Source organism: Tetrao urogallus (assembly GCF_951394365.1).
Source record: "Tetrao urogallus genome assembly, chromosome: 1".
NCBI lineage: Eukaryota > Metazoa > Chordata > Aves > Galliformes > Phasianidae > Tetrao > Tetrao urogallus.
This window is the reverse complement of record NC_136813.1, coordinates 147730594-147756075: the sequence shown is the minus strand read 5'-3', so window position 1 is coordinate 147756075 and position 25482 is coordinate 147730594. Positions and strand designations below refer to the sequence as shown.

Below are 25482 nucleotides of genomic sequence, written 5' to 3'. Positions count from 1 at the left end.
TTCCCCACCCCCGGGCCCGGAAGGAGGAAGTGCCGGCGGGAGGAGTGCCGGCTGTGCGGTTGTCGCTTCTGCTCGGAGCTGGGCGAGAGCTGAGAGCCGGAGGCACGGCTCCTCCTCGGCCGGTAACGGCGCTGAGGGGGCGCGCGGGGCGGGAAGGGCTGCGGGCCGAACTGTGGGCCGAACTGTGGGCGCAACTGTGGGCGCGGGGCGGCGGCTGCGGCTGCGGGCGCTGCGCTTTCTGTTTCCTTTCCCCCGCGGCGAGAGGGGAGCGTTGTTGTAACTGGAAAGCCTTGGGGAAAGAGTGGCTTTCACCAACTTCAGACCGTTTTGTTGCTGTTGTTTGCTTTTAGGAGATGGAGGGAGAAGGTCGTTTCAGCAGGACAGAAATGTAACACAGTGAATTCTTTTAGATACCTACGATTTATAGCATCAACTTGCCTGAAGATTCGCTCTATTTACAGCTGCTCAGCTGACTCTAAATTAGAAAGCATAAGATACTTTAAAGCAGCTTTCTTTGTACATGTAAGTTATGTTATGGTTCCAGCCTGACTTTTTTTTTCCCCTCACCTTAAAGAAATATGGATGCGAAGAGTAGAGCGTGTTTAATTAGGCATCGTCGGGCACTGGAGAGAGATATCAAAACCTCGTACATTATGGATTGTATGGTTTCTGACCAAGTCCTGACATTGCAGGAGGAGGAGAAAGTGAAACAACAGGTAGAGTCATCTGTGGGTTTTTTTTTGTTGGTTTTTTTTTTTTTTTTTTTTTTTTTTTTTAAATTTTTCTAGGCTGCTTGTGTGTTTTATGGTCCTTTCTAAAAATTATTGCTGTCAATCATTACTACATTACAAATGCTTAACCAGGCGCTTAGGATGTGGTTGTTATTGCAGCTCATAAGGTTGAGCTGAGGTCTTGCTCAAACTGAAATCTATATCCGTAGCAATAAATGTGTTAAATAACTTGCAGAGCAATAGATTAGGTAGTTTCTGTTAGCTTTGTGTAACACCTATTTTAATGTTTGTTCCAGAATACACAGAAGGAGCGAGCAGCTATGCTAATAGATACTCTTCTTAAGAAAGACAATAATGCATATAGATCTTTTTATAATGCACTGCTTCATGAAGGGTACAGAGATCTTGCTGCACTTCTTCAGGATGGCATCCCTGTCTTCTCCTCTGGGAATGGAAAGCATGCTATGGATGAGATGACTTCATATGGTTAGTGCAACTGCAGCAATCTCAGTCTCTGAAGGGAATGAGAAGCTGTGTTTTTATTCACTGCTAAGTGACTATCTGTAGTACCTAAAAGGAAGTAAAACAAAAAGGAAGTAAACAATGAGCTTGTTTACTTGTTTTGGTAGCACAATAGTCAGTAGTTCTGTATTTCATATGATAGGAGAGGATGGTTATGGCTTTCATAGGTCATCTTGAAAACGTTCTTTGCTTGGTAATGTGTATTTTAAAAGACTGGAAATCTGAAACTCCTGTTTTTCTCTAAATTGTAACATTTCAATAGTCTTTCTTTCATTTACAAAAAAAAAAAAGTTACAATTTAGACTCTTAAGTCTTTCTTTCATTTACAAGTCATTCTTTTTAAGTCCCTACACCTGGTGTAGGGAACCTGCTTTGGCAGGGGGGTTGGACTCAATGATCTCTGGAGGTCCCTTCCAACCCCTACAATTCTGTGATTCTGTGAAGTTTATGTAGGTTGCTCCAAAAATAATGCCTTCTCTTTATTTCCGTGGAAAATACAACAGATTCGCAGAGCTCTGTAATACTATCTGATTGATCACGCACTCATCTACAGAACACTGTCACCACTGTTGGCTATGCATTTTCAGCAGTGGTGGATGAGAGCCTGGAATGCTGTACTCATAACAAACTGCACCAGAGGAGGTGACACACTGTCACCGCTACTGAAACACACCACACACTGCTTCACTGCACTCACATCCACTGTTTGGTCTCAGTCAATGTTCAACAAGTGTCAGTGAATGTCAGTGGGTGCAATTTTTCCAGTGTGGAGGTGTTCAATTCCACACCATTGTTTGATACACACTTCTAAGTCAGATGGCATTTTGTCAGACTGCCCCTCTGCTGCCATCTGGTGCACAGCAACAAAATGTAATGGAATAGTGTTGGGAAGGTTCAACCTCTATTGCCATACCACGATCTGCCTCTGATGTTGTAAGCCAACATAATAAAATAGGAGGTGTTACTTTTGGAGTAGCCCTAGTATATAATAAAGAAAGTAAATTTTACATAAAAGGTTTCAGCCTTCAAAATTCAGACATTTCTCATTTAGAGTAGTCTATAACTCTCAGCACTGCATGCCAAATGTTAATCTAGCTAATTTGAGTGCTTATTTCACCACCAGATCTTTTGCTTACCTTCAGTAAGATCTTTAACTTTACGGAAGTTGTCTTCTTTGATTTATATGAAATAAATTAGTAGTTTTTAGTGGGATGAACTGTCCTACTGCATTTGACTAAATGACAGCTGAATCTGACGGTATATTTTTTGGCACTGTCTAATATAAGAATCATAGAATATTTAAGGTTGGAAAAGATCATCTGGTCCAGCTGTCACCTGTTTCCCTGCCTGCCCCGTGATCATGTCCCTCAGTGTCACTTCCACATGGTTCTTGAACACCTCCAGGGTGGCAGCTCTACCACCTCCTTGGGCAGCCTGAGTCACTGCAGCACCACTCTTTCAGAAGAGAAATTTTTTCCTAATATCCAACACGAACCTCCTGTGGCGTGGCTCGAGGCCATTTTCTCTTGTCCTATCACTGTTACCCGTAAGAGAAGAGGCTGACCACCACCACACTACAATGTCCTTTCAGGTCGTTGTAGAGAACAATAAGATCACCCCTGAGCCTCCTCCTCTCCAGACCGAACAATCCCAGTTCCCTCAGCCATTCCCCATAAGACTTGTGCTCCAGACCCTTCACAGCATCACTGCCCTTCTCTGGACACTCTGCAAGCCCTCCATGTCTTTCATGTACTGAGGAGCCCAAAACTGAATGCAGTACTCAAGGTGCAACCTCATAGAGACATGGTATTTAGAATACCTGAGTGAGATTTCCAAAAAAATAGCACAACGGCCAGCTGTCTACTGTGTGACCTGCAATGGAGAGAGCAGGTACACATTTACTTTCTTGCTATGCTTCAGGTACCCTATTGCAAGTGCACCTGTCTTAGCTTAAATAAAGAGAAGCCTGGCTTGGACAGCAATGCTGCGCTGTTAACCACAGAGTAGAAGCTTTACTTTGCATGCTTTCTTTTCTGCTGTATTCTTGAAGCAGTAACCTCTGGCTGAGAGAGTGGCTCAATGGTTGGGAATAGTAATAGTTCTTGGGATTGATGTAACTAGATCCAGCTTGCAGAAAATGTAGTTACCAACTGGGGTGCTGCTGTAGATGGGAAGCTGTTACCTGTTAATTTTGGCATGGTTAGTCCAGGGGTTCTTAGAGCATCTGTATGGGAAATGAGCTGGGGGAAGGATTCTTGGGGGTGAATTGTTTGTTTTGTTTTGAAGAGGCATAATGTTTAGAAATCACTTTTTCTTTTCATGTTTCTTGTTTTTAACTTCAGTTAAGACAACTCTCTGCGAAGGAGGTGTACCACAGAGACCAGTTGTGTTTGTCACTCGGCCAAAGCTGGTAGATGCTATTAAACAGAAACTGTGCAGCTTAGGAAGTGATCCAGGTTGGGTGACAGTTTATGGAATGGCAGGTTGTGGAAAGACCGTTTTAACAGCAGAAGCTTTAAGGGATCACCAGCTCTTGGAAGGTACTTTAGAAAAACATCAATATTCTAAAAATTATTAGAAATATCTATGCATTGAGTGTATATGGATCTTATGTCATCTTGAAATTGATTTTGTATTTAGCATGATAAATTCCTTAGGTGCTTTCATTGCTTGCAAGTTACAGTTTTCAGAACAGTTTAGTGCTCTGGGACCACTGCATATTTTATTAATTTATGGAAAAAGATTCTTAACAGCTTTTTACCTTCAAACCTGCTTTGATTTATGAGAGTAGATGCATCCTTAGGTAACTTGAATTTGTTATTTCTAGCAGTACAAAATATAAAATTATCATTTTTAGTCTTTATTCTTTTTTGGGTGTTGCTTGTCAGTTCTTCAGACTTTTACCTGTGCTATATGGGTTTAAAAAAATCTTGCTCAGACTATAGTGTAGGTTTTAGTAATGTCAGGCATTTGTGGTGTGGTTATACTACTATCAGTAGTAGTAGATAATAGATCATAAATGAAATCATTTACTGTTGTTTTTCTGTATAGGACATTTGGAGCAGAAAGTGAGGTGAGATATTAGAAAATATGTCTGAGATTTAGAGAATGTGGCATCCTCTGCTGCAGCTGGCTCTTCTAGAAGCCTTCTTGCTAAATGTTTTGTGGTAATTTTGTATCCCAAGCCCTGAACTCCTGCAGAGTGAAAAAGTGAATGCTGAGACAGAGAAGAAGGAAAGGGCTTGTCAAGGAAAACAAGTAGAAAGGAGGGACAGCATCAGTGACAATGTGAGCTTTGGGAACTTGCCTTACAGAGGCTGTTCCTTTTAAAATATAAGGCAGTAATCTTGTAGAATCATCCTCCTGCGGTACAGAGTTTTAAGGTTGGTTTGCAATAGACTTTACAGTTTATATTTGACTTTAAATTGTATTATTGATTGCTATTCTAATAAATGCTATAAATACTTCTAATTTTAAATGTAAAGTGTGATTAACATTGTTGTTCCTGTCAGGTTATTTTCCAGGAGGAGTTCACTGGATCTCTGTGGGAAAACAGGACAAAGCTGGGCTCCTCATAAAACTACAGAATCTTTGTAGTAGATTAGAGCATGACTCTACTCTTTCACAGAGACCACCACTTAACATCGAGGAGGCCAAAGACCGCCTTCGTTTGCTGATGCTGCGCAAATACCCGAGGTGATGTTGGTAAAATGCTATGCTATTCTTTTGCTCTGCAGTCTAATAATCTAAAATGTCTGTTGTTACATATTTCTGTTTCTTAATTAAAGAAAAGATCAGAAGTGAACATCCTAACTTTCACTTTTTGCTTTCCCTTTTTCTCTTTTAATGTAGATAATGTAGAAGTGATAGTCAAGTTAAAGCTAGCAGTACTTCAAGAATTTTGATGCTTGCATAGGGACTACTGTTAATATTTTCTAAATTGCTTGCTTATGGGGAAAGAGAAAATAGATTCAGAGAAATGTAAAAAAGCTGAAAGGTAAATGGATGGTTAAATCAGGTATGTAATATATGCAGTAAAACTTTTTCTTTAAGTAGATGTTTTTAATGGAGTAACATAAGGGATGCATTGTAGGCTTGTTCTGGATATATTTGTCAGATTATTAAAGCTTTTGCTATAAATATATATATTACACACGCACACACACACATATATATATATTATGTATATTATTACATTATATTATGTATATTATATATTATTACATTATATTATGTATATTATATATATATATGATAACCAGCTGTGCAGGAGTCACCTTCACATGAAAAGTTATTAGTCACTGAAAACTGAAAGTTGAGAACGAATAGCTGGAAATAAGCACTACTCTAACTTCTAGTGTTCTTACTGTGTACTTAAAATGTTTAATGAGTGTATGAGGATCATACAGCAGTGGAAGGCTGTGCGTCACTAGAGAGCAGTTAGTGTGTTTTTAAAGTGGTTGCTTTGGAGTTACCAAAGTGAAAGCAAGTTTTCAAGATATGATCAATTATGGCCAAAAAGGCAAGTTGCTTTCAAACTTCAGGAAAGTTGAATTGTTTGATCAAGCGAAGTCTTGGCCACTGCACAGCTTTTTTTCATGTTTGAACGGTAGCTTTTGTTATTTTTGGGGATTTCATTACTCCCTGGGAAAATCTATGCTAAACTAAACACGAGTGAGATATCTCAGGAATAATACTCCAGTGATATGATCTTTACAGCCAATGGAGTACTGCCATTTTTGTAAGAGAAAGAAGTCTTCCTTACATAGAAAAGATTTAAAAAATATTGCCAGGCCTGTGGGAAATGGACTGATAAAGGTGAGAAATTCAAGTAGGTGCCTCCAGTGGAGAAAAGAGATATACAGAATGATTGAAGGGGAGCGTACTCTTTTCTCTCACTAACTCACCAGATTACTTACAGAAGCTTGGAAGAAGCTACGGCCTGTGCTGCATCCCGCCCAGTTGGAGATGTCAGAATGCTGTAAGAACAAATTGAACGTGTTGCATTAGGTTAATAACAGTTCAAGTATGAACCAAACTTCACTAATTTGTTCTTGGAGTAACTTGCATTCAGCTTTCTGACACAGGGTTTAATGTCCTCTTAAAATGTTTCTTGGATTAGTGGAAGAAAATTGAAACTGTACTACTTAGTTAATTCTGAAAATGTTCTTTCGTTATTAAGGTGAAACAATATATCTTATTACTAATATGATATCTGAAATATGAAATATCTTTTCTTGCACTAGGTCTCTTTTGGTCCTGGATGATATTTGGGATTCCTGGGTGTTAAAAGCATTTGATAATCAATGTCAGGTTCTTATCACCAGCAGGGACAGGAGTGTGACAGATGCTGTGTCTGGTAAGGAATGATCTTCTCTGCATTACAAATCATGGATGTATGTGTATGCAAAGTGTTTTTGTGAACTTATAAAAGAATTGATAGAATCCGTGTCTGTCAAGTTGTGCACAAATGATGAAGTTTTAGCATTCTGCTCTGTAAAACTATGCTTTTCCATGAAATACATGTTATATGTTGTCCTGTGTATATGTCTATATTGAGAATCACTGCACTCTTCAGTAAATTAGCCTGCCTGATGCTGCTGTGTTTCAACTGATTATCTCTACATATGAAGTAGTCTCTGAGCCGGATCCTCTGCTCCAGAATTTTCTCCGAAAATTCTCTCAACTTCCATAGCATTTTGAAAATTCTTTTTATTTTTCCCCCCATATATAGGCAATAAATATGAGATTCATGTGGAAAGTGGACTAACACATGAGAAAGGACTGGAAGTTTTAGCCCTGTTTGTGAATATGAAAATATCAGAACTGCCAGAACAAGCTAACTGCATTGTAAGGGAATGCAAAGGTATGACACTCGACACTTTTAAAACCACTCAGTATATTTTTTTCTTCTGGATTTTGTCTTACAGAAAGAGGAGGGAACATTTGATGATCAGAGGGTTGGAGAACCTCTCTAGGAAGAGAGGTTAAGAGAGCTGGACTTATTCAGCCTGGAGAAGGCTCTGGGGTGATCTCATTGTGGCCTTCTGGTACTTGAAGGGAGCTTATAGACTGGGAGGAGACTGACTTTTTACACAGTCTGATAGTGATAGGACAATGGGGACACCTCAAGAATTTGATTAAGAAAATTTCCTGATTTATTCATTTAGCTTCTAGACTAAACTATTGAATTGTGTTCCTTCAGACCCTCTAAGGTTAATTTACTTTCTTCCTTCAGGTTCTCCTCTTGTGATATCCTTGATAGGTGCATTACTACGAGATTTCCCTAGTCGCTGGGAATACTATCTGAAACAGTTACAGAATAAGCAATTTAAAAGAATAAGAAAATCTTCATCTTATGACTATGAAGCCCTTGATGAAGCAATGTCCATAAGTGTAGAGCAACTGAGTAATGATTTAAAAGATTACTATAAAGACCTCTCCATCCTCCCAAAAGATGTTAAAGTACCTACTAAGGTAATAACAGCAACTCAGAAACCTCATAGCTTATTTTATTTATTATTATTACTATTTTTTTATGAATTAGACTGGGTGGTTCTTGCAGGTTCCCTCCAACTCTGGATATTCTATGATTTTTAGTGATATATAAACAATAACTTTAAAGAAGTAGTAAAATTTGAAATTATGGTACACAACTAATGTTATATGCAACTTAATAATAATTGGTGGTTTGGGTCTCTTATTATATCATACCTCTTATCACCTGTAACAGAGCTAAAAAATTGCAACTGAATTAATATGCTCATAATTTTAGTTTAATGTATGCTCCATGCTTAGCTCTTACATTAGGTTGTAACTGAACTATCTGAAGGCTTAAAAACTGTTAGGGAATTTCTTTTCTGAAAAATATATGATCACCATGAGTCAGTACAAATAGACAAACGAAGGGGTAGCTTGTATTATCTATCTCATACGTATCATCTGTCTATCTATATATTTGCATAGTTTGATATTGAACTTCCTGAGTTACTCGCAGAGCATAGATATCTTTTGCAAATGGTAATGTTTCTACCATGTTTGGTTTTTTTTTTTCCAGTTAATTGTTAGTCTTTTATGGCATTCCTACAGTTTTGTTTGTTCCTTAGTTCTTTTCTGCTTTTTTAGGTGCTCTGTGTTCTTTGGGATATGGAAACTGAAGAAGTTGAAGATATACTGCAGAAATTTGTTAACAAATCGTTATTGTTCTGTGATCGTAATGGGAATTCATTTCATTATTATTTGCATGATCTTCAACTTGACTTTCTTACAGAGAAGAATCGCAACCAGCTTCAGGTAGAGTTCTGGCTTATTTGCTTACTTCTAACTTATTCTACAAAGCTGGACTTTCTTCAGAAAACATTCCTTTTTTAAAAAGTATCCAGAGTAATCATGTAATAGGCCCACAATGCAGTTAAACTTAATGCTGGCTAAGAACATTTTAGACTTGAAAATGAGAAGTGATTTAATGATAATTCCATATGGAGCTAAGAAACTAATAGAATCATGGAATGTCTTGGGTTGGAAGGGACCTTTAAGGGTCATCTAGATCTGTTTTTTGGAGGAGAAGGCAAAAAAAGGTAGATAGGAAGAAGAGGCCAATTGTTTGCTTTGTATCTATGTATGTAAAGGGTCATTTTTGTTACTGGATATGCATGTTTAATGTAAAGAGTGACCTTTTCTCAGTCTAAGAAGGAAGATTAGCAACTTGCTTTTCTGTCTTTAGTATCCACGGAGTTTCTGTAGAATGTCTTCAACATAATTTAAATTACAGTCTCTTAAGATAAGTTTTTCTTATTTAATTTGTTGACATCTTACATGAAGGAATAATAATAATAAATGTTTAATATTAAAAATCAGTCCACACCTTTTTATAGTATTAACTAAAGGTGTGTTTGGGTTCTCATTGCAGGAACTACATAAAAACATAGTAAATCAATACAAGAGGTACTACAAGCTTCATGTGCCTGTGCTATCTCAAGAGGACTGCATGTACTGGTATAATTTTCTAGCATATCACATGGCTGGTGCCAACATGCAGAAGGTGAGTTCTGACTGGGTTCATCTGTTTCTCTTCTTGACCCACTGCCCGTCTCCTCCAGGCCATTTTTTCCTTTTAGAGTTGTCTTTTCCCAGGCCTCTGGGCAGATAGGCAAATACTGAATATAAAGTCCTTTTGGGGCTCCACTGATAATCACTGTTATGAAAACAACTTCTATGTCTCTTGTCTTTTCAATCAGTTTGTAAGAAGATTTCATATAACGCCTTTTGTTTTTCTTTTTCCTTTGAGCAAGATGTGGTAAAAAGTCTTCTTAAGCTTTTTTGGAAATCCAGGCTTACTATGTTGTATGATAAAATTAAATTGATTTGCTTAGAGTACTCCAGTAGATTGATGAGTGAACTGGAGTGAATCGTATTAAGATATATTTGTGCTTTTTCATTTTTCCCTTAAGTAATTTCAGTTGTGGAATTCATGCTCTGAACTTTTATTTGTATTTCCTGTAGGAACTCCGTGATCTTATGTTTTCTCTAGATTGGATTAAAGCTAAAACAGAACTGGTAGGGCCTGCTCATCTAATTCATGAATATGTAGAGTATAGTTCAGTCCTGGATCAAAAGGTATGTAAAAGGTAAATGATCAGTCTGTTCCAAATATGTTTTTCCATCGTTTAGTGCGTTTTATTTATGTATGTATTTGGGATACATAGGAAGTGTAAAAATGAAATGTTGGGGCAGTCCTAAGTTTAACTTCACCTTGGAGTGAAGGGAAAAATGAAGAATTAAAAAACTGTGGTTTTAGTTAACTTCAGTATAGGTGACAGTAATTAATTATGGAACTCAGTGGTGAGAATCTGTGGTTCTGTGATTATGGTGAGTGCAGATGATACTCCCTTTTTTGGGAAGTTTAGAATCTTGTTGGCCTCTTGGAATAGTCTTACTGATATTTAACATTGGCTGCTCATTGAGTAAATCATTGCTTCCAATATCCGTATTTGAAAAGCAAGGATAATACACTTTTTCTGAATAAAATAGCAGATTATTTCAGTCTATGATTTGTACTTGCTAATAGAACTTGGAAGAACTAAATGCTTCTGTAAGAATACTGCCTGTATAGAAAATTAAAAAACAAAGGGCACTTAGAAAACATATCCACTTCAGTAATTACCAAATGTTATCTGCTCTGTACATAGGATAGCATCATACGTGAGAATTTTCAGGAATTTCTGTCTTTAAATGGGCACCTTCTTGGACGACAGCCTTTTCCTGACATTACCCAGCTGGGTCTCTGCCAACCTGAGACATCAGAGGTGTATCAGCAAGCCAAGCTGCGGGCTCAAAGAGAAACGGGGACGTTTTACTTGGAGTGGATGTAAGTGGCAGTAATCCATCTGCTGATGTGTTTATCCCTTGATTCAATAACATTGTCGCATATACAATTGACCACACTAAAGGGTAATATAAGAAGTGCTGTTTTTTATGGGAAAAGAAAGTGAAATAATTTTCAGGAGCTAATGAAAGAAAAACTGGACATGTAAAGCTACAAATTAGTAATAATTTCATAGAAATGAAGAAATTACTTCTCTACTTAATGAACATTCATTTTAAGTACCTACCCAAATGTGAAAATAAGGTAATTTGAAACTTCTCTATATACTTTTTTAGAAAGGTGAAAATTGTAGGGCAAATATTACATGTGTGATGCAAACTTGAAAGAGAGCACATAGGAGATCACAGCTTCAGAAAGAAGTCTATTGGGACGTGGCAGAAAGCAGCTCATTAAGACATTATTAGGAAGACTGTTTTGCTGTACCATGGCTGTGCACATGAGGTAGCATATTGGTTTCTTATGCACATAGTAGCATTCTTGGTCTCTAAGCTCTTAGCTGTTGGAGGGCAACATAAATTCTAAGTGAACGTAGGAATTGGTTTCCCTTATTTTGCGTGAAGGCTGAAAGCCTGCTGCACAAGGTATGTGAACAACTATTATCTTTCTAAAGACAATTTTGAATGATGAAAAAATGCTAGGAAATCATAGAAATCAGACTCCTCTCAAACTGAACTATCTTCTCCTACAGAAATAAAAAATCCTTGAAAAACCTTTCCCGTCTGGTTGTTCGTCCGCATAGAGATGCAGTTTACCATGCCTGCTTTTCTAGGGATAGACAAAGAATAGCATCATGTGGAGCTGATAAAACGCTTCAGGTAAAAACACCTACCTGTGCATGAGTGAAGTGTAATGCTGTGTACTATTTTGATAATGTTTGTTAGTGGTGCTATTGCTTTCCTTTTGCTATGAAGATGTTAGAGATCTAGAATATAACAGAGACAAGAGATTGAAAGGGTGTTGCATAAACACATTTACGTTAGTAAGTACTGTTTTGTAGTTCAATAACTATACTATGATACCATGTAAATGAACATGAGATACCTTTTAATGATACAGAAAGCTTAAGGCTTAAGTAGTGCATCCCAGCATGTTTCACATTCTTTTGCAGAAATTGTAGTTCCCATCTACAGTACTGATAAACAGTGAGACATGTTAGTTAGTGGTTTACATTTTCCATGGGGTTTTAATGGATGTTTGGTGCTAAGTTGCTAAATTTTCTCATGCAAAGTAAAGAAATCTGGGCAGAAAAATGAGCCCTGGAAGTGGTAGACTGGAAAAAGGTACAAAGTGAGTATGGGGAGACAGAGAGGAAAAGTGACTAATAAAAATTTGCCAGCAGTCTGCCTGGAGGGAAGCCAGACAGCTCTCAAGAAAACTAGCAATCAGCCAGCCACTAACCTGGTAAAGTATCCATATTCCAGACAGCCAAAGGTAAGGGTAAAGAACAACTTTTCTGCAAGCCTTTGGTATTGTTTTGGATGCCTGCTAAGTTCAGTACTAAAGTAAAAGTATTAATGGTCCTCAGTTGCTGTTCATTTGGCTATTTAATGTGGTGGTCTTTGTTACTTTCTTTTTTTTGCTGGCTTCTACACTGTTACAGTCATGGCATCCACCCACTTAAGGAGATGCTTGGTGGATATTCTAGTTTATGCTGTGTTGAAGTTATTGTGCTGGGCTTCTGTACTTGATGGCTTCATTACTGGGACTGCTGATTTCTTATTTTTCTCTTGACTTTCTATTAAAAAAAGAGATTTTTTTTTTTTTTTTTTTTTCCCCAGAACCTAAACTAGAAATAATAGGAAAATTAACAATCATTTTTCATTGTTTAACTTTGAACTTGTCATGTTTTTCCTAACAGTGACATCAAAATAAAACTGTTCGCAGATTTTAAGACTAACTCTCCTGTTTTAGTGGAATCAGAAAAAACGATTGCTAGATTCAGAGAAGATATTCTGCAGAACTGACTGTAGATGTAGATTTCCTTTTGCTTTGATGCTTTTATTTGAACAAATACCAACTATTTCATTGTCGCTGTTATTCCCATTTGATGAAAAAAGATAGGAAAAGTAGGGATTTCACAACTGTAGCATCTTGAATGTTGCTGCAAAGAGAAAATTGTGATTTGTTAGAACAGCTGAAGATCGTTTACTCTTGCAATGGAAAGGGTACGTTTACCATTACTAAGATAAATCCCAGAATTTTAGGAAACTGATTAATATGCAGTGCTTCTTTCCTGTAACCAGCTCAGAAGAGACTCCTAGCACCTTGATTTAATGATCAATTGCTGCTAAAATTCTTCCTTTCAACAGAAGAATATCGTATCTATCAACCTGGAACTTGTACTTGTAATAACAGTGCAGTTATTGTTAAGAAGTTATTGTGTGGTGAAGTTATTCACAAAGTAGAATAAGAAAGTACATGTATTTAGCCTTAAGGAGCTCAGAAGTCATATGTGGTAGAAAGCCTAGCTTTGGTTAAAGGTTATACAAAGTCATTAATGAAGCATGCAATGCGTACAGATTTTTTATATTAGTGTTCAGTATTTCTGTCCATAATAATTTCTATCACCTTTATAGATTTGAAGTTCAAATTAAATGTTCTTATTTATAATTTCAAGGAAAGTAATATGCTTTCAAAGTGCAAGCAGTTTTATGAAGAGCTTAGCTAAGGGAGCTCTTTGAGAGAAAGCAGTCCTTCATTTGTGTAGGATGTTTCGAAATTGTCTGCCAGCTAGAAGATTTCATTCCTCATTGTATTTCTTCAGGTGTTTAAAGCAGAAAGTGGAGAGAGATTGCTGGAGATAAGTGCTCATGATGATGAAATACTTTGCTGCACTTTTTCTGCAGATGATAAATATGTAGCTACTTGTTCAGCTGATAAAAAAGTGAAGGTATGGAAATGGAGAGTAGACTTTTTGTGTGTTTGTTTTGCTACATCGTAATTCAGATTTCAGTTTTAACCAACTCAGGGAGAGCAGATTCTTAAGACTGAGGGTTTTTATTAACTTTCTTAAGCCTTATGTGGATAATTCACTACTTTAAAAGCAAAATATCTCATACTTGTTTAGCATCTTATGTTACCATCATGCATACACAATTATAACTTATTTGTATTATCAGATGATTCTTTTTATGTAGAACACAATGGGTGAGTCCACTCCTGTTTGTAACATAAAATTAGTATATGCACAAATGTTTTTCTTATATAGCGTTTTCTGAGAGAAATTTACTTTTAATTCTTCAGAACTGCAACAAAATCTGACAATATTCTAATCTTTCTCAGATTTTAATCAAAACTATGATCCCCCTCATTCACTTGATATTTAAATTATTCAAAACTAGCTGTGAAATTTTGTATACTTAATAGTAGCCTGAAACTAAATTTTGATGAGAGTAAGTTGGTTTTATTTGGTTGCAGACAGCTTGTTATAAGAACCTTTGACTGTAAATACCATGTTCCAGTTCTTGTTTTCAAAAATGTATGTATCTGCATCTCTGCTCTACTCTAGTAGAAACAATCTGAAATCAAAGTTGAGTGTAAATAGATACAAATATACGTGTTTTCCCTTTCTCTTCCAAGCATTTTTGGTGTGTTATTAAGAGCATTTTTAGGGTTTTATTTGTATTCCTAAATGGTTTACAGGTTTCATTTTTTTAATTAAGTACACTGAATTTATTTAAAACTGGTTTTTATCCTTCAATTCCATCTAGATCTGGAATTCAAGAACAGGCAAGTGTTTGTACGTATATGAAGAACACACAGAGCAGGTCAATTGCTGCCAGTTCAATAACAGGAGGGGTCAGTACCTTTTAGCCACCTGCTCAGATGACACTTTCATCAAAGTAAGTTGAAAAGATTGTGATAAGCAGTATGGGAATAATCAAAACAGAGTAATTATTATTGTAGAAATATGATTCAAACCCTGTAAATTAAGGTTTATAATGAGCCTGGTAAGAGAGAGACAGAAACAGATCAAGAATACTGCCAGGGCAGAACAGAAGGAATATTTATACTTAGAATGAAAAGCAAGCAAATTGGCTAGGAACAAAGGTAAAGACTTCTAGGGGATGGATTGGGGGTGGAAGAACCTCAGGCATAGCTTCAAGTCTGTGAGCATGTGGGTAAAACTAAGAAACATTTGTGAGAATTTGGTTGCTGCCGTGGTTTTGTGAAGAATGTGAACAATCTGTGAATAATTCATGAATTTAATGGTATTTATATATTTGTTTCTCATGCAGCTTTGGAATTTGAAGGATAAGTATTGTAGGAATACGATGTTTGGTCATGTAAACGCTATCAGTCACTGTAGATTTTCACCAAATGATGACTATATTGCTAGCTGCTCAACAGATGGCACAGTGAAGGTACATATCTTATTTTTTAAATCAACTGCCTGTTTTAATGATTTTTGGGGGAGTATGAAATACAAAATACGAGTGAGATAGTTTTGTATTTGTGTGGTCGACTTTTATGAATTAAACCCTGAAACAGTTGAGTATTGTTCCCACTTTTAATGCAAGACTTGGAAAAGTTCAGTCCGGTTCCAGAAGGAAAATTGAGTGGCTGCAGTTTTAAATAAATTCTACTGAGTCTCATTTTGAGTCCCTTTCACCATTAAAAAAAAAGTATATAGTTAAGAGAACTGACATGGAGGGGTGTTTTGAAATTTGTTTAAACAAAAATAATAATGAAAACAACGGCAAGAAGGCCTTCAAGAATAGTTAAAAGGTCTGTCATCTGAAATGGAACCAGTAATAGCCATAAGCAATAAAAGTGGTGCGAGTACTGAGGTAGTTGTGTTTTTGCTTAGAACACAAGCATCGTTTTTTAGTGCCTTTGGCTGTAACAGAACTATGCTGCTTCAGTACTGCAGTCCTTAAAACACTAATACCTTTCTATGGAGCTGCTATATCAGGAAAGTGAGGTTGTAGTATCTGTTGTCATTCAGAAGAAAAATTGTGGTAGAGGAAACAGAAATATTCAGTAGCTCTCTGGTAGGTGCCTCAACAAAATAGGCGTACAAACTACCTGTATCCAATGTACCAGATTTCTTGTTGTGAGTGGGCTTTATTTAACAGAGTTGCAGAGCAGATGTTATTTTTGTCTTTATTCTATTGTTAAGTAGAAGTTAAGACAGCCATCTAGGCTTGCTTGTTTGTTGTTTTCCTCACTTTCTTCCCTAAAAGAGATTGGGAGGTGGTTTTCTCCTGTTGTATGCTGTAAAGAGAGGTTTCATGTATTTCCTTTTTTTTTTTTTGAAGCTTTGGGATGTGCATTCAGCAAATGAACTGAAAACTATTGAGATAAAAGAATTCTTCAGGAATGCAGATGAGCAGCAAGATGATGTGGAAGTTTTAGTAAAATGTTGCTCTTGGTCCAGAAGTAGTGATACAATTTTGGTGGTAGCCAAAAATAAACTTTTGGTAAGTATCTCATGTTAATAATTCTCTAGATGTGTAGTATGTTGCTATCTGGGTAGAATTTGTGAATACTTATGAAATGTAAGCTACCCAGATGTTTCAGACATAAAGTGCCTGTTTTTAAGTGTGTGTTTAGTAAAAAACATGCAGATGATAAACATGATGAATGAGATAAATACCTTCTAAATTAAAAAGTGTACATTGTTGAGTATATAAACTGTGTCTGTGGTGAAGTCATTCTAGCTGTATGCTAAATATTGTAATTGCCTTCACAGCTTTTTGATGTCACGACATGTAATCTGTTAGCACAAGTAGTTGTAAGTCATCACAGTACAATCCAGTATTGTGACTTCTGTGCTGGGGATGAGTTAGTAGCAGTTGCTTTGTCTCATTGTTCAGTTGAGGTAAGTGATTTCTTCATTGCTACAATATAACAGGAAAGAGTAATTGAAAGAGTTACATTTGTCATGGTTTTGTGTAGGGAGAGGTAAAACAAAGTGGCAATTTTAACAGCCTTTCAATGTGCTTTGTTCTTTATAATTTTTGTTTACCTCTAAGATGTAAAGTAGGAATTGGGAAATAGTGTTTTGAGTTAGACATCCTTCTAAGCAGAACTCAGTTTTATATAAAACCACTAGGCCACTGTATTTATTTGAAGTTATGTGATGATGTGATTATTGTCAGTCTTTGGATTATACACCTTCCCTTTACTTAGCTCAAAACAGGCAAATAAAATACCTTCTCCTGTCTGCTGCTGCAGGATGTGGCAGTTTGTGAAAGAGGAATACAACAGCTGAAATAACTTTAGGACTATCATGGCTAACTGAGCATGTACAAGTATTTGGGTTTTCTGTTCTTTGCTTTGTTTGTTTGTTTGTTTGTTTTGTAACCTACTTGCTCAGCTCAGTCTATATTTTCATAATGAGTGAGGTTTTTTTTTTTTTTTAATTCCTCTCACATCTTTTAAACTTATTGTTGTCAAAGAGGCTTCTGTTTCCATGTTACTGACCATCAAATTGTCATCAACAGGCACGTGTTCTTTTTACACGACAGTTTTAGAGTGAGAATTGAGAAAATGCTAGTAGAGATAGTAATTAAGTATACTTCTTTTCAGTTTTGCTTGAAATACACTCTAAATTCATTTGAGTTCTTTCATATTTCTGCTGCAGTTGTGGAATATTAAATCCTTATCAAAAGTAGCAGATTGCAGGGGACACATGAGCTGGGTTCACTGTGTGACATTTTCCTCAGATGGATCTTTATTTCTGACATCTTCTGAGGACCAGACAATACGGGTAAGATTACTCTTTTTTTTAAGCTGATACTGTGTGCATATAAAACATATAAATTCTTTGTTAAAATTGTTCTTATAAAATTATATATTCATATACAATATAAAGTAGTTAGCATTATGGTTATAGTAAGTATTTAGCTTTGTATTATATAAACGTACAAAGTTATTTCTATATACAGTAGAATGAGCTGCCTATTTTCTTTATTTACTGTATAGATAAAGAATTTTTAGGTCCAGTGGCAGTTCAAGAGTAATGGTAATTTTTAGATTTCAGGTAATTAAAAACTGGGAACTGTTTTGATGGTCCTTTTGTAAGCTAGCAATGTTGATATGCCTTTCACTGTTAGATATCTAGGATATTTAGATTCTTATAGTTGAAATGTCTCATTAAAAACTGTGAAGATAGACCTACAATGTACAGAAGTAACATTTCCTTCTCTCCAAGCTAGTACTTACATTCTTGAAATTTTGAAAGCAATTGAAATATAGAAATCTATACTTGGCTTTTACTGTAATAGAATTTTAACACTCTTCTTTGAAACAGAGAAGTGGACTGCATGGTTCTGATGCCAAACACTTAGATGTCTGCTTGGCAGCCTAGAAAAAGAATTATTTGTTTCATCAGTTGGAATTGCTACAGCAATTGCACAACTTTCTTTGCCTAGTAAATAAAAATAGCAGAAGGATAATTTTCACTGTTTTAAAGTCAGTGTTACTTGCAGATTTTGTAAGACTTTGGTTTAAAGTTAGTCAGCAAGTTTTTTATCTTGAAAACTAATGGAACACTCCATTCTTTGACAGATTTGGGAAACAAACAAGGTGTGCAAGTCTTCTGATGCTGTGCTAAAAAGTGAACTGGATGTTGTATTTCACAATGGTGAAGTCATGATTTTAGCAATTTACAATCAGAAGCATATTCAAGTAAGCTGTGTTTCTCAATGTATTAGTATTATCAATGTATTAGTATTAGTATTCTCAATGTATTAGAAATTATCTGTAAATCCCAGTAGGAAACAAAGCACTGAAATAACTGCCTGTTCATGACTTTCAACAGTTGAATCCATAGCAGATGATTCTTAATATATTGTAAAATTTTAAGTCCAGGAACTTTGCCTATAACAGAATAGATTTTTCACCTTTACTCATGAAGGGAAATTGACTGAAAAGTCAAATTGTAGTTAAGCAAGTGTCCTGTAATTCAGCAGTATATCTGCTATCACATCTCTAAAGGTAGTTTCTCTTGTGACTGTGATGTTTTACCCTTGCTGATCTGTGGTTTCCCAGCAATGCGTTCCTAGTTACCTTTTGATGTGCCATACAGTCATTTTAAATGCATCACACTGGTAGATATTTTTAACTTACAGATTTTTTGTAAATCATTGCATTCTAAAGTTCTCATCAAAATTGGTGTAAGGACAACACTGGGTTGAGATTGGTGCACTGTACATGCTGTTAAGCTTTAAGTCATGCTTACACTCCATTTGGCACGGGTATCTGACTGGCAAGTAGATTTGAGCTCACAACTCACTATATGGCCTTTGAAATTCAGGAATAACATGTTGACCTGTTTTCTGTGATCATGCAAACTTTTAAAAGCCTTCTGAGACTGAGATGTGTTTCTGTCTGCAAACTTGTCCCGTTCAGAACATGTTCTACAGTGATAGTTACACAGACCTTCAAAGCAACTGATTTGTGAAAGTATCTGGTCTTGATAAACAAAAGTTTAGAAACTGACAAACTCTTCTCTTGCCGTTCTTAGCTCTTTTTTGTATTTTATTTCAGTTTAAATTTTAAAATATTTTATTAATTTATTGCCTATCTTGCAGCTCATTAATGGAAATACAGACAGCATTATCATACAGACAGAACCTCAGGAATCCCTTATTTGCTGCTGTTGCTTAAGTGAAGATCTTAAATTTGCAGCATTTGGGCAGGAGAATGGAGTGATAAAGGTATTAAAAAACCTGAACTTGATCTTGAAAATAATAGGAAAACAACTTTCTTTTTAAAGAAGTGTCATTTTAAGGACTCTCTTCAATAATATTCTTTAGTACTTTTGTTTTAGTGTTTTGTTTTGTTTTAGTACTTTTGTTTTAGTGACACTGAAATGACGATAATTTAAAGGTAATACTAACAATGCAGCATTGCGCTTCATTTACCAAGGACTGATTTTTTCGTTGTCACCATCACAGAATCACTGAATTGTAGGGTCTGGAAGGGACGTCTAGAGATCATTGACTCCAACCCTCCTGCAATGCAGGCTCCCTAGAGCAGGTTGCACAGGTTGGTGTCCAGGCAGGTGTTGAATGTCTCCAAAGAAGGAGACTCCACAACCTCCCTGGGCAGCATGTTCCAGTGCTGTCACCATTACTGTGAAGAGTAGGCACATTGGTGCAGAACTTCTTATGCTTCAGTTTGTGGCCATTTCCCCTTGTCCTATTGCCCCGCAATGCTGAGAATTGTCTGGTCTCGTCCTCTTGCCTCCCACACCTTAGATACTTATAGACATTGGTCAGATCCCCTCTGAGTTTTCTTTTCTCAAGGCTGAACAGACCCAGGTAACCCAACCTTTCCTCACAGGGAGCCCAAAACTGCACACAGTACTCAGTCCATTGGCTGAGAATGCTGTATTTACAGTCTCTTCATATTTAAAGCGAATATTTGTGTTGAGAATTTGAACTTCCTTTCCCTAAAATATGTAAAATAAATACTGTTCTTGCATTTTTCATTGTAAAGATACTGCAGTTGTTGGATGGGAAAGTTCTGATGTCCCGGGAAGCCTACAGGACATCCGTGCAGCACTGTCGATTTACCACGGATTGTCGGACTCTGATTTCAAGTGCTCATGATGCAGTCATACAGGTTTGGAAGATATTTAAAAAGATTAAATTGTACCTTTTTGGAAAAAATAAGTTAAAAACATCTTTCCTATTATACCTAACGTAAACTCAGTGACCACTGTATATCCTGTGTGTGGAACCATCTATGTTCCATGCATTTTGAATTGATTTTGTATTGCTATAGGGTAAGTTGGCATCCTTAATTCTATTGCTGCTTTGATTTATGTTTTCCTGCTTATCTGATTTACAAGTGTTGCAATGTCAAGTAATTTGTTGCAAAGAAACTGTAAATAAAAAGTTACTGTTTTTTTCTCTGGATGACCTCAAATAGGATGCAGCGAGTTAGAGCATCAGATAGGGGCTGTAGAGACTGTAGCCTTTATTTGTATCCCACAGGCTGGTGAATATTAGGCAGTTCTAATGCTGTGCATGATAGAACCAACTGCTTTCAGATGGATGAAAAGAAATACTACTTTTCTTAGAAGGTAACAGTCCTGAACATGTAAGTTTGAGACACAATTCAGCACTGGCCAGGTGTGGACTTGTCTGTATTGTATAAGGGAATAGAATTGAAAGACTTGTCTCTGAGTGGGCTGCTGTGTCTACCTGTTCCAAAAAGGGCTGAACAAAGATACTTGCAAGAAGTTGAATGGTTGCATTAACATGGTCTCAAATTAATAAGCTCTCCTTTTTGGTAAGATTGATTGGCTATAGAGAAGCATTATGGTGTGTGTAGCGTTTTAGCTCATCAGGGAATGCACTTTGAAGCGAGTGTCCTGGTCTTTTTTTAGTATAGTACTTCAGGTTTCACTGCACAGCAGTTGCAGGCATGCAGACAGGATTCCTAAACTAGAATTCATATTTTAAAGTCATTCAATACGACCAAACTTGAGCTGATTTGAAGTCAAACGTTTTTTTCCCAGATCCTCTGCTCCCCCTAGTGGGCTGTCACAGTTGTCATCTGAATGCCTCATTACTGTTCTTTCTTTGAGGCAGAAAACCTATTTGAAAACCAGTTAAATCACTGTCATTTAAATTATATTGAAGTTTAATAGATTCTGTAAGATAAAATGACATTTATTCAATTGTCAGTGAAGAGTTCAATTAAAATAGTGCCATTTTGCTATGAAAACACCAACTGAAATGACACTTCATTAAAAATATGCTTTAAAATATAAATTAAAATATAAATATAATATATATCTACTTACATATAAACATAGAAATTTAAAATGTGATTTATCCAAATTTATTAGAATTATAGAATATTCTGAGGTGGGTGGAATCACGAGAATCATCGAGTCCAGCTCTGGGCTCCACACAAGACCAGCCAAAATTCAAACCTCCTGTCTGAGAGCATTGTCCATTGCTCCTCAAACAGTTTAGGACTGTGCCCACTGCCCTGGGGAGCCTCTGCCAGTGCCCAACCACCCTCTGGTGAAGAACTTTTTCCTAATCCCCAGCCTGACCCTCCCCTGACACAACTCCACGCTGTTCCCTTGGGCCCTGTCACTGTCACCAGAAAGCAGAGAAGTGCTTTCCCTTTGCTCCCCTTGTGAGGAACTGTAGGCTCCTTTTCTCTAGGTTGAACAATCCAAACAACTTCAGTTGTTCCTCATGTATCTTACCCTGTAGACCCTTCACCATCTGTGTTGCCCTCTTTTGGATGCTTTCTGTTAGTTTTATATGCTAACCTTCACACAGTGCTTAAGGTGAAGCTGCACCAGTGCAAAGCAGTGTGTAATAATTGCTTCCCTTGACTGGCTACTAGTGCTAGTGCACTAGGATATTACTGACTTTTTTGTCTGCCAAGTGTTTTAGCTCCAAATTCTTTTAGAAAAAATCAGATTCTGTGTATATTACAGGGAAACAGTTTGCTTTCACATTTTGCAGTGATTAATGCTTTAAAGTAAACTATCTCTGAGGTTGAACTATAATACTTCTAATAAGTTGCCACCTTCATCAAAACTTTTTATCATTCCTACAGGTTTAAAATTAAGCAGTTAATTAATTCTTTTTAAGTTATGTTTCTCATATATATACATGTATATGTGTGTATGTGTGTGTGTGTGTATATATATATATATATATATTCCATCTTTATAATTAGGTCTGGAATTGGCAGTTGAACGAGTGTGTGTTTCTAAGAGGGCATAAGGAAGCAATCAAAGACTTTGCATTTCTGGAAAATTCAAAACTTCTTTCCTGGTCGTTTGATGGAACAGTTAAGGTAAATAAAAGGCTGTGTATAATATAAAATACATCTTACTTTCTTTAATAAGAACAGCTATTTGCTGAGCTCTGTATGTTGTATGGACACTTGCCTGGTTGAACTGATCTGGAAGTATGTAATGTCTTAAGACAAAAATTAGCATTTTATTTTTCTAGCAATATTTATTTATTATTATTTATGTTGTCTTTTGGCAAAATGTTTGCCATATTAGTACCACACAGATGAGTTTTATTTCCTTTATTGACTTTTTTTTCTAAACAGTATTTTACTGGAAAAACAAACTAATTCTGTTCCATAGGTTTGGAATATCACCACTGGAATAACAGAAAAAGATTTTGCTTGTCATAGAGGTGCTGTTCTTTCTTGTGCTGTCTCACCTGATGGTAGCAGGTTTTCATCTACTTCTGCTGACAAAACTGCAAAGGTTGGTTACTTTATGTACAAAAATAATTTGATAACTTGTTTGGCCTGATATTTTTGCTGGTTTTTTTTTTCATTATGAGATAACTAGTGATTATTTAACTAATCCTTTTTTGCTTCTAGTGTTAAAATTCCCATATCTGTGAACACGTTTCTAATGCTTTTACATACATTCAGAATTGATCTGGGTACAACTTCAGGCTGTCCTGATGACCTCTGTATGAAAAAACCACACATTCAATGCACAAGTCTGTGAAGAATGTTTTGTTTAGTTCTCTCTAGTGATTTATTATAGCCTAATGTTCTAATTGGGAAACAGAAGTTAAGAAAAACTTCTGAAACTTTACATGAAAATATTGTCCATGTTGTTGGTAATATTTTTGTTCAGAAGCAAGGCAAAAAATGCACCTGATTCTGTAAGTTGTAACAAATGCATTCTTGTGTGATTCAGAAAGTGAAAGCAGAGTACATACAGTGTAGTCCATACATAAGGAAAGAAGCCTTTAAGCATGTATGTAAGAAGTGATTTTTACTTCTTTTGAATGCTACTTCTGAATGTTTTGGTTTTCTTTTTTTTTTTTTTTTTTTTTTAGAAAGAAGGGGTGAAGTTATAATTGTTTTTGAGCTTGTTTTCACTCTCCTGTGTTTTTCATGTAGATATGGAGCTTTGAAAGTTCATCTGTTCTTCATGAGTTGAAAGGCCATGAAGCCTGTGTGCGGTGCTCTGCTTTCTCTCCTAGTAATAAATTACTGGCCACTGGAGATGACAAAGGAGATATAAGGGTACTGCTTTAACCTTGTTATTTTATAATTCAGTTGATAGTTCTCATATGGAGGAGTTCTCATAGCTTGTGTTCTGCATGACTATTTAGTTAGCATCGTAGTGAATATCAGTTGAAGATTGCCGAGATACCTTGAGACATTCACACGGTGACAGTAATTTGTAACCATATTGATAGATTTATTTTCCTGGGTTCCATAGGTTTATGAATGCTGCAGAACTGTGATTCACAGAATTTGCTGATCATTCTACTGTAAATTCCATGAGTGATTAAATCATTTCTATATAGTACAGTCGTAGGAGGGGAGTGCTTCTTTTGGGTTATTCTGTCACTTCCAATTGAATGATTATTTTAAAAGGCTTTTTTTCCTCTAATATGGAAAAATATATTTCAGCTCTCCTTACGTTGACTTACACACATAATGTTTTCTTTCTGTCAGATTTGGGACATTTTAACAGGTGAATTACTTCACTTCTGCTCCTCAGTTACTGTGGATGAAGGAGAACCAACACATGGTGGTTGGGTAACAGACCTCTCATTTTCTCCTGACAGTAAAATGCTTGTGTCATCTGGAGGCTATCTTAAGGTAAGCCTTGAAATAATTAAAAAAATCTAACATACCTAATGAAAACACAAAATGCTGATAATTTTAGGAAAACCCAAACCACTTAAAATAAACAAGTCTGATATTTTTTACTTAAGACTGCTCCATCGTTGTGTTTGTCTGGCACTTTTCACATTTCTTCTCCAGATTGAAAGCTCTTTGAATATGTATTTCTAAGATGGAGTTTGTTTTTGAACTCCATATATGCTGTTGCTCAAAGAGTTCGAGATAGAGTTGGGAACTTCAGATCTTCATTAACAAAGCTCTTTAACATCTTTAAACATTCCAGTCATTTCTGTTTGCTTTAATATCCACTCAATTTCAGCTGCAGCTGCATTCATAACGAACATGAACGTGCTCTATGTCCTACTGCATTTATTTGCTTATTTAAGATAACAAAGTTCTGCATTTCTATTTATGAAAAAATTGAAAGTGAATATTCTGCCTTGAAAAGACACACTTGCTCACTTAAACTGTATGGTTATATTTTATAGTGGTGGGATGTAACTACAGGAGAATCCTTGCAAACCTTCTACACGAATGGAACAAACCTCAAATCAATACACGTGTCCCCTAATTTTGAAGTGTACGTGACTGTTGATAATCTTGGTATTCTTTATGTATTACAGAAGTTGTGATCAATGGGCTGAACACTGTAGAGATCATGGAGCTCATTTTTTGAGCAGGAAACAAGACTGTGCTAAATTTTTATCTCTTGTTAAGCTGTGAATTATATTTCAGTGTTGTATTCACAATATTTTCATGCATATTTATGTATCTTCCTGCATGTTTTTGTAAATTAACTTGCATTTAGTCTTGTTTTTGATAAGCATTATTATAATATGTAACTCCTGATTTGCATTTTGAGAATATTGCTTCCGATTTCACAATGAAATTTTATTAAGATTTATTCAAATTAGGAGAAATTAATAATTAACAGCAGTGAAAAAACAATAGGAACATAACAGATCAGTAATGTATTCTGTGCAAGGGGTGATGGCTAAACACTCTCTTGTTATGAACACAACTGTGAGATACAATTTTTTTTTTTTTTTTTTTTTTTACTATAATGAAAGGCTTTTCATTTAGTACAGAGTGGAAAGAATCAGGGACATCCTCCATTTGAAAGAAGAAGCTAGCTATACTGGTGCTTGAAATTCAAAACAAATCAAGTGACTGTACAGTTTACAGCAGCACTGCTTCCCTCTTGCCCCAAGAATCTTCACACTTACAACCTTTTGGAGATAAAAG

At 36.2% G+C, this 25482-nt stretch overlaps 1 protein-coding gene across 1 annotated transcript; it reads left to right on the top strand.

Annotated features, from left to right (window-relative positions):
• Window positions 1-578: 578 nt before the first annotated feature.
• On the top strand, window positions 579-24869 carry APAF1 (apoptotic peptidase activating factor 1; the record flags this gene model as incomplete). Its single annotated transcript, XM_079545490.1, has 26 exons — window positions 579-716; window positions 1028-1217; window positions 3596-3793; window positions 4766-4949; window positions 6500-6612; window positions 6988-7119; window positions 7492-7730; window positions 8379-8546; window positions 9163-9294; window positions 9756-9869; window positions 10442-10620; window positions 11327-11453; window positions 13403-13528; window positions 14349-14480; window positions 14877-15002; window positions 15900-16061; window positions 16334-16462; window positions 17228-17353; window positions 18154-18273; window positions 19179-19304; window positions 20089-20214; window positions 22303-22422; window positions 22724-22849; window positions 23503-23628; window positions 24067-24213; window positions 24726-24869. The coding sequence occupies 26 exons, from the start codon at window positions 579-581 to the stop codon at window positions 24867-24869; spliced, it is 3750 nt and encodes a 1249-aa protein (XP_079401616.1).
• Between the last annotated feature and the right edge of the window lie 613 nt (window positions 24870-25482).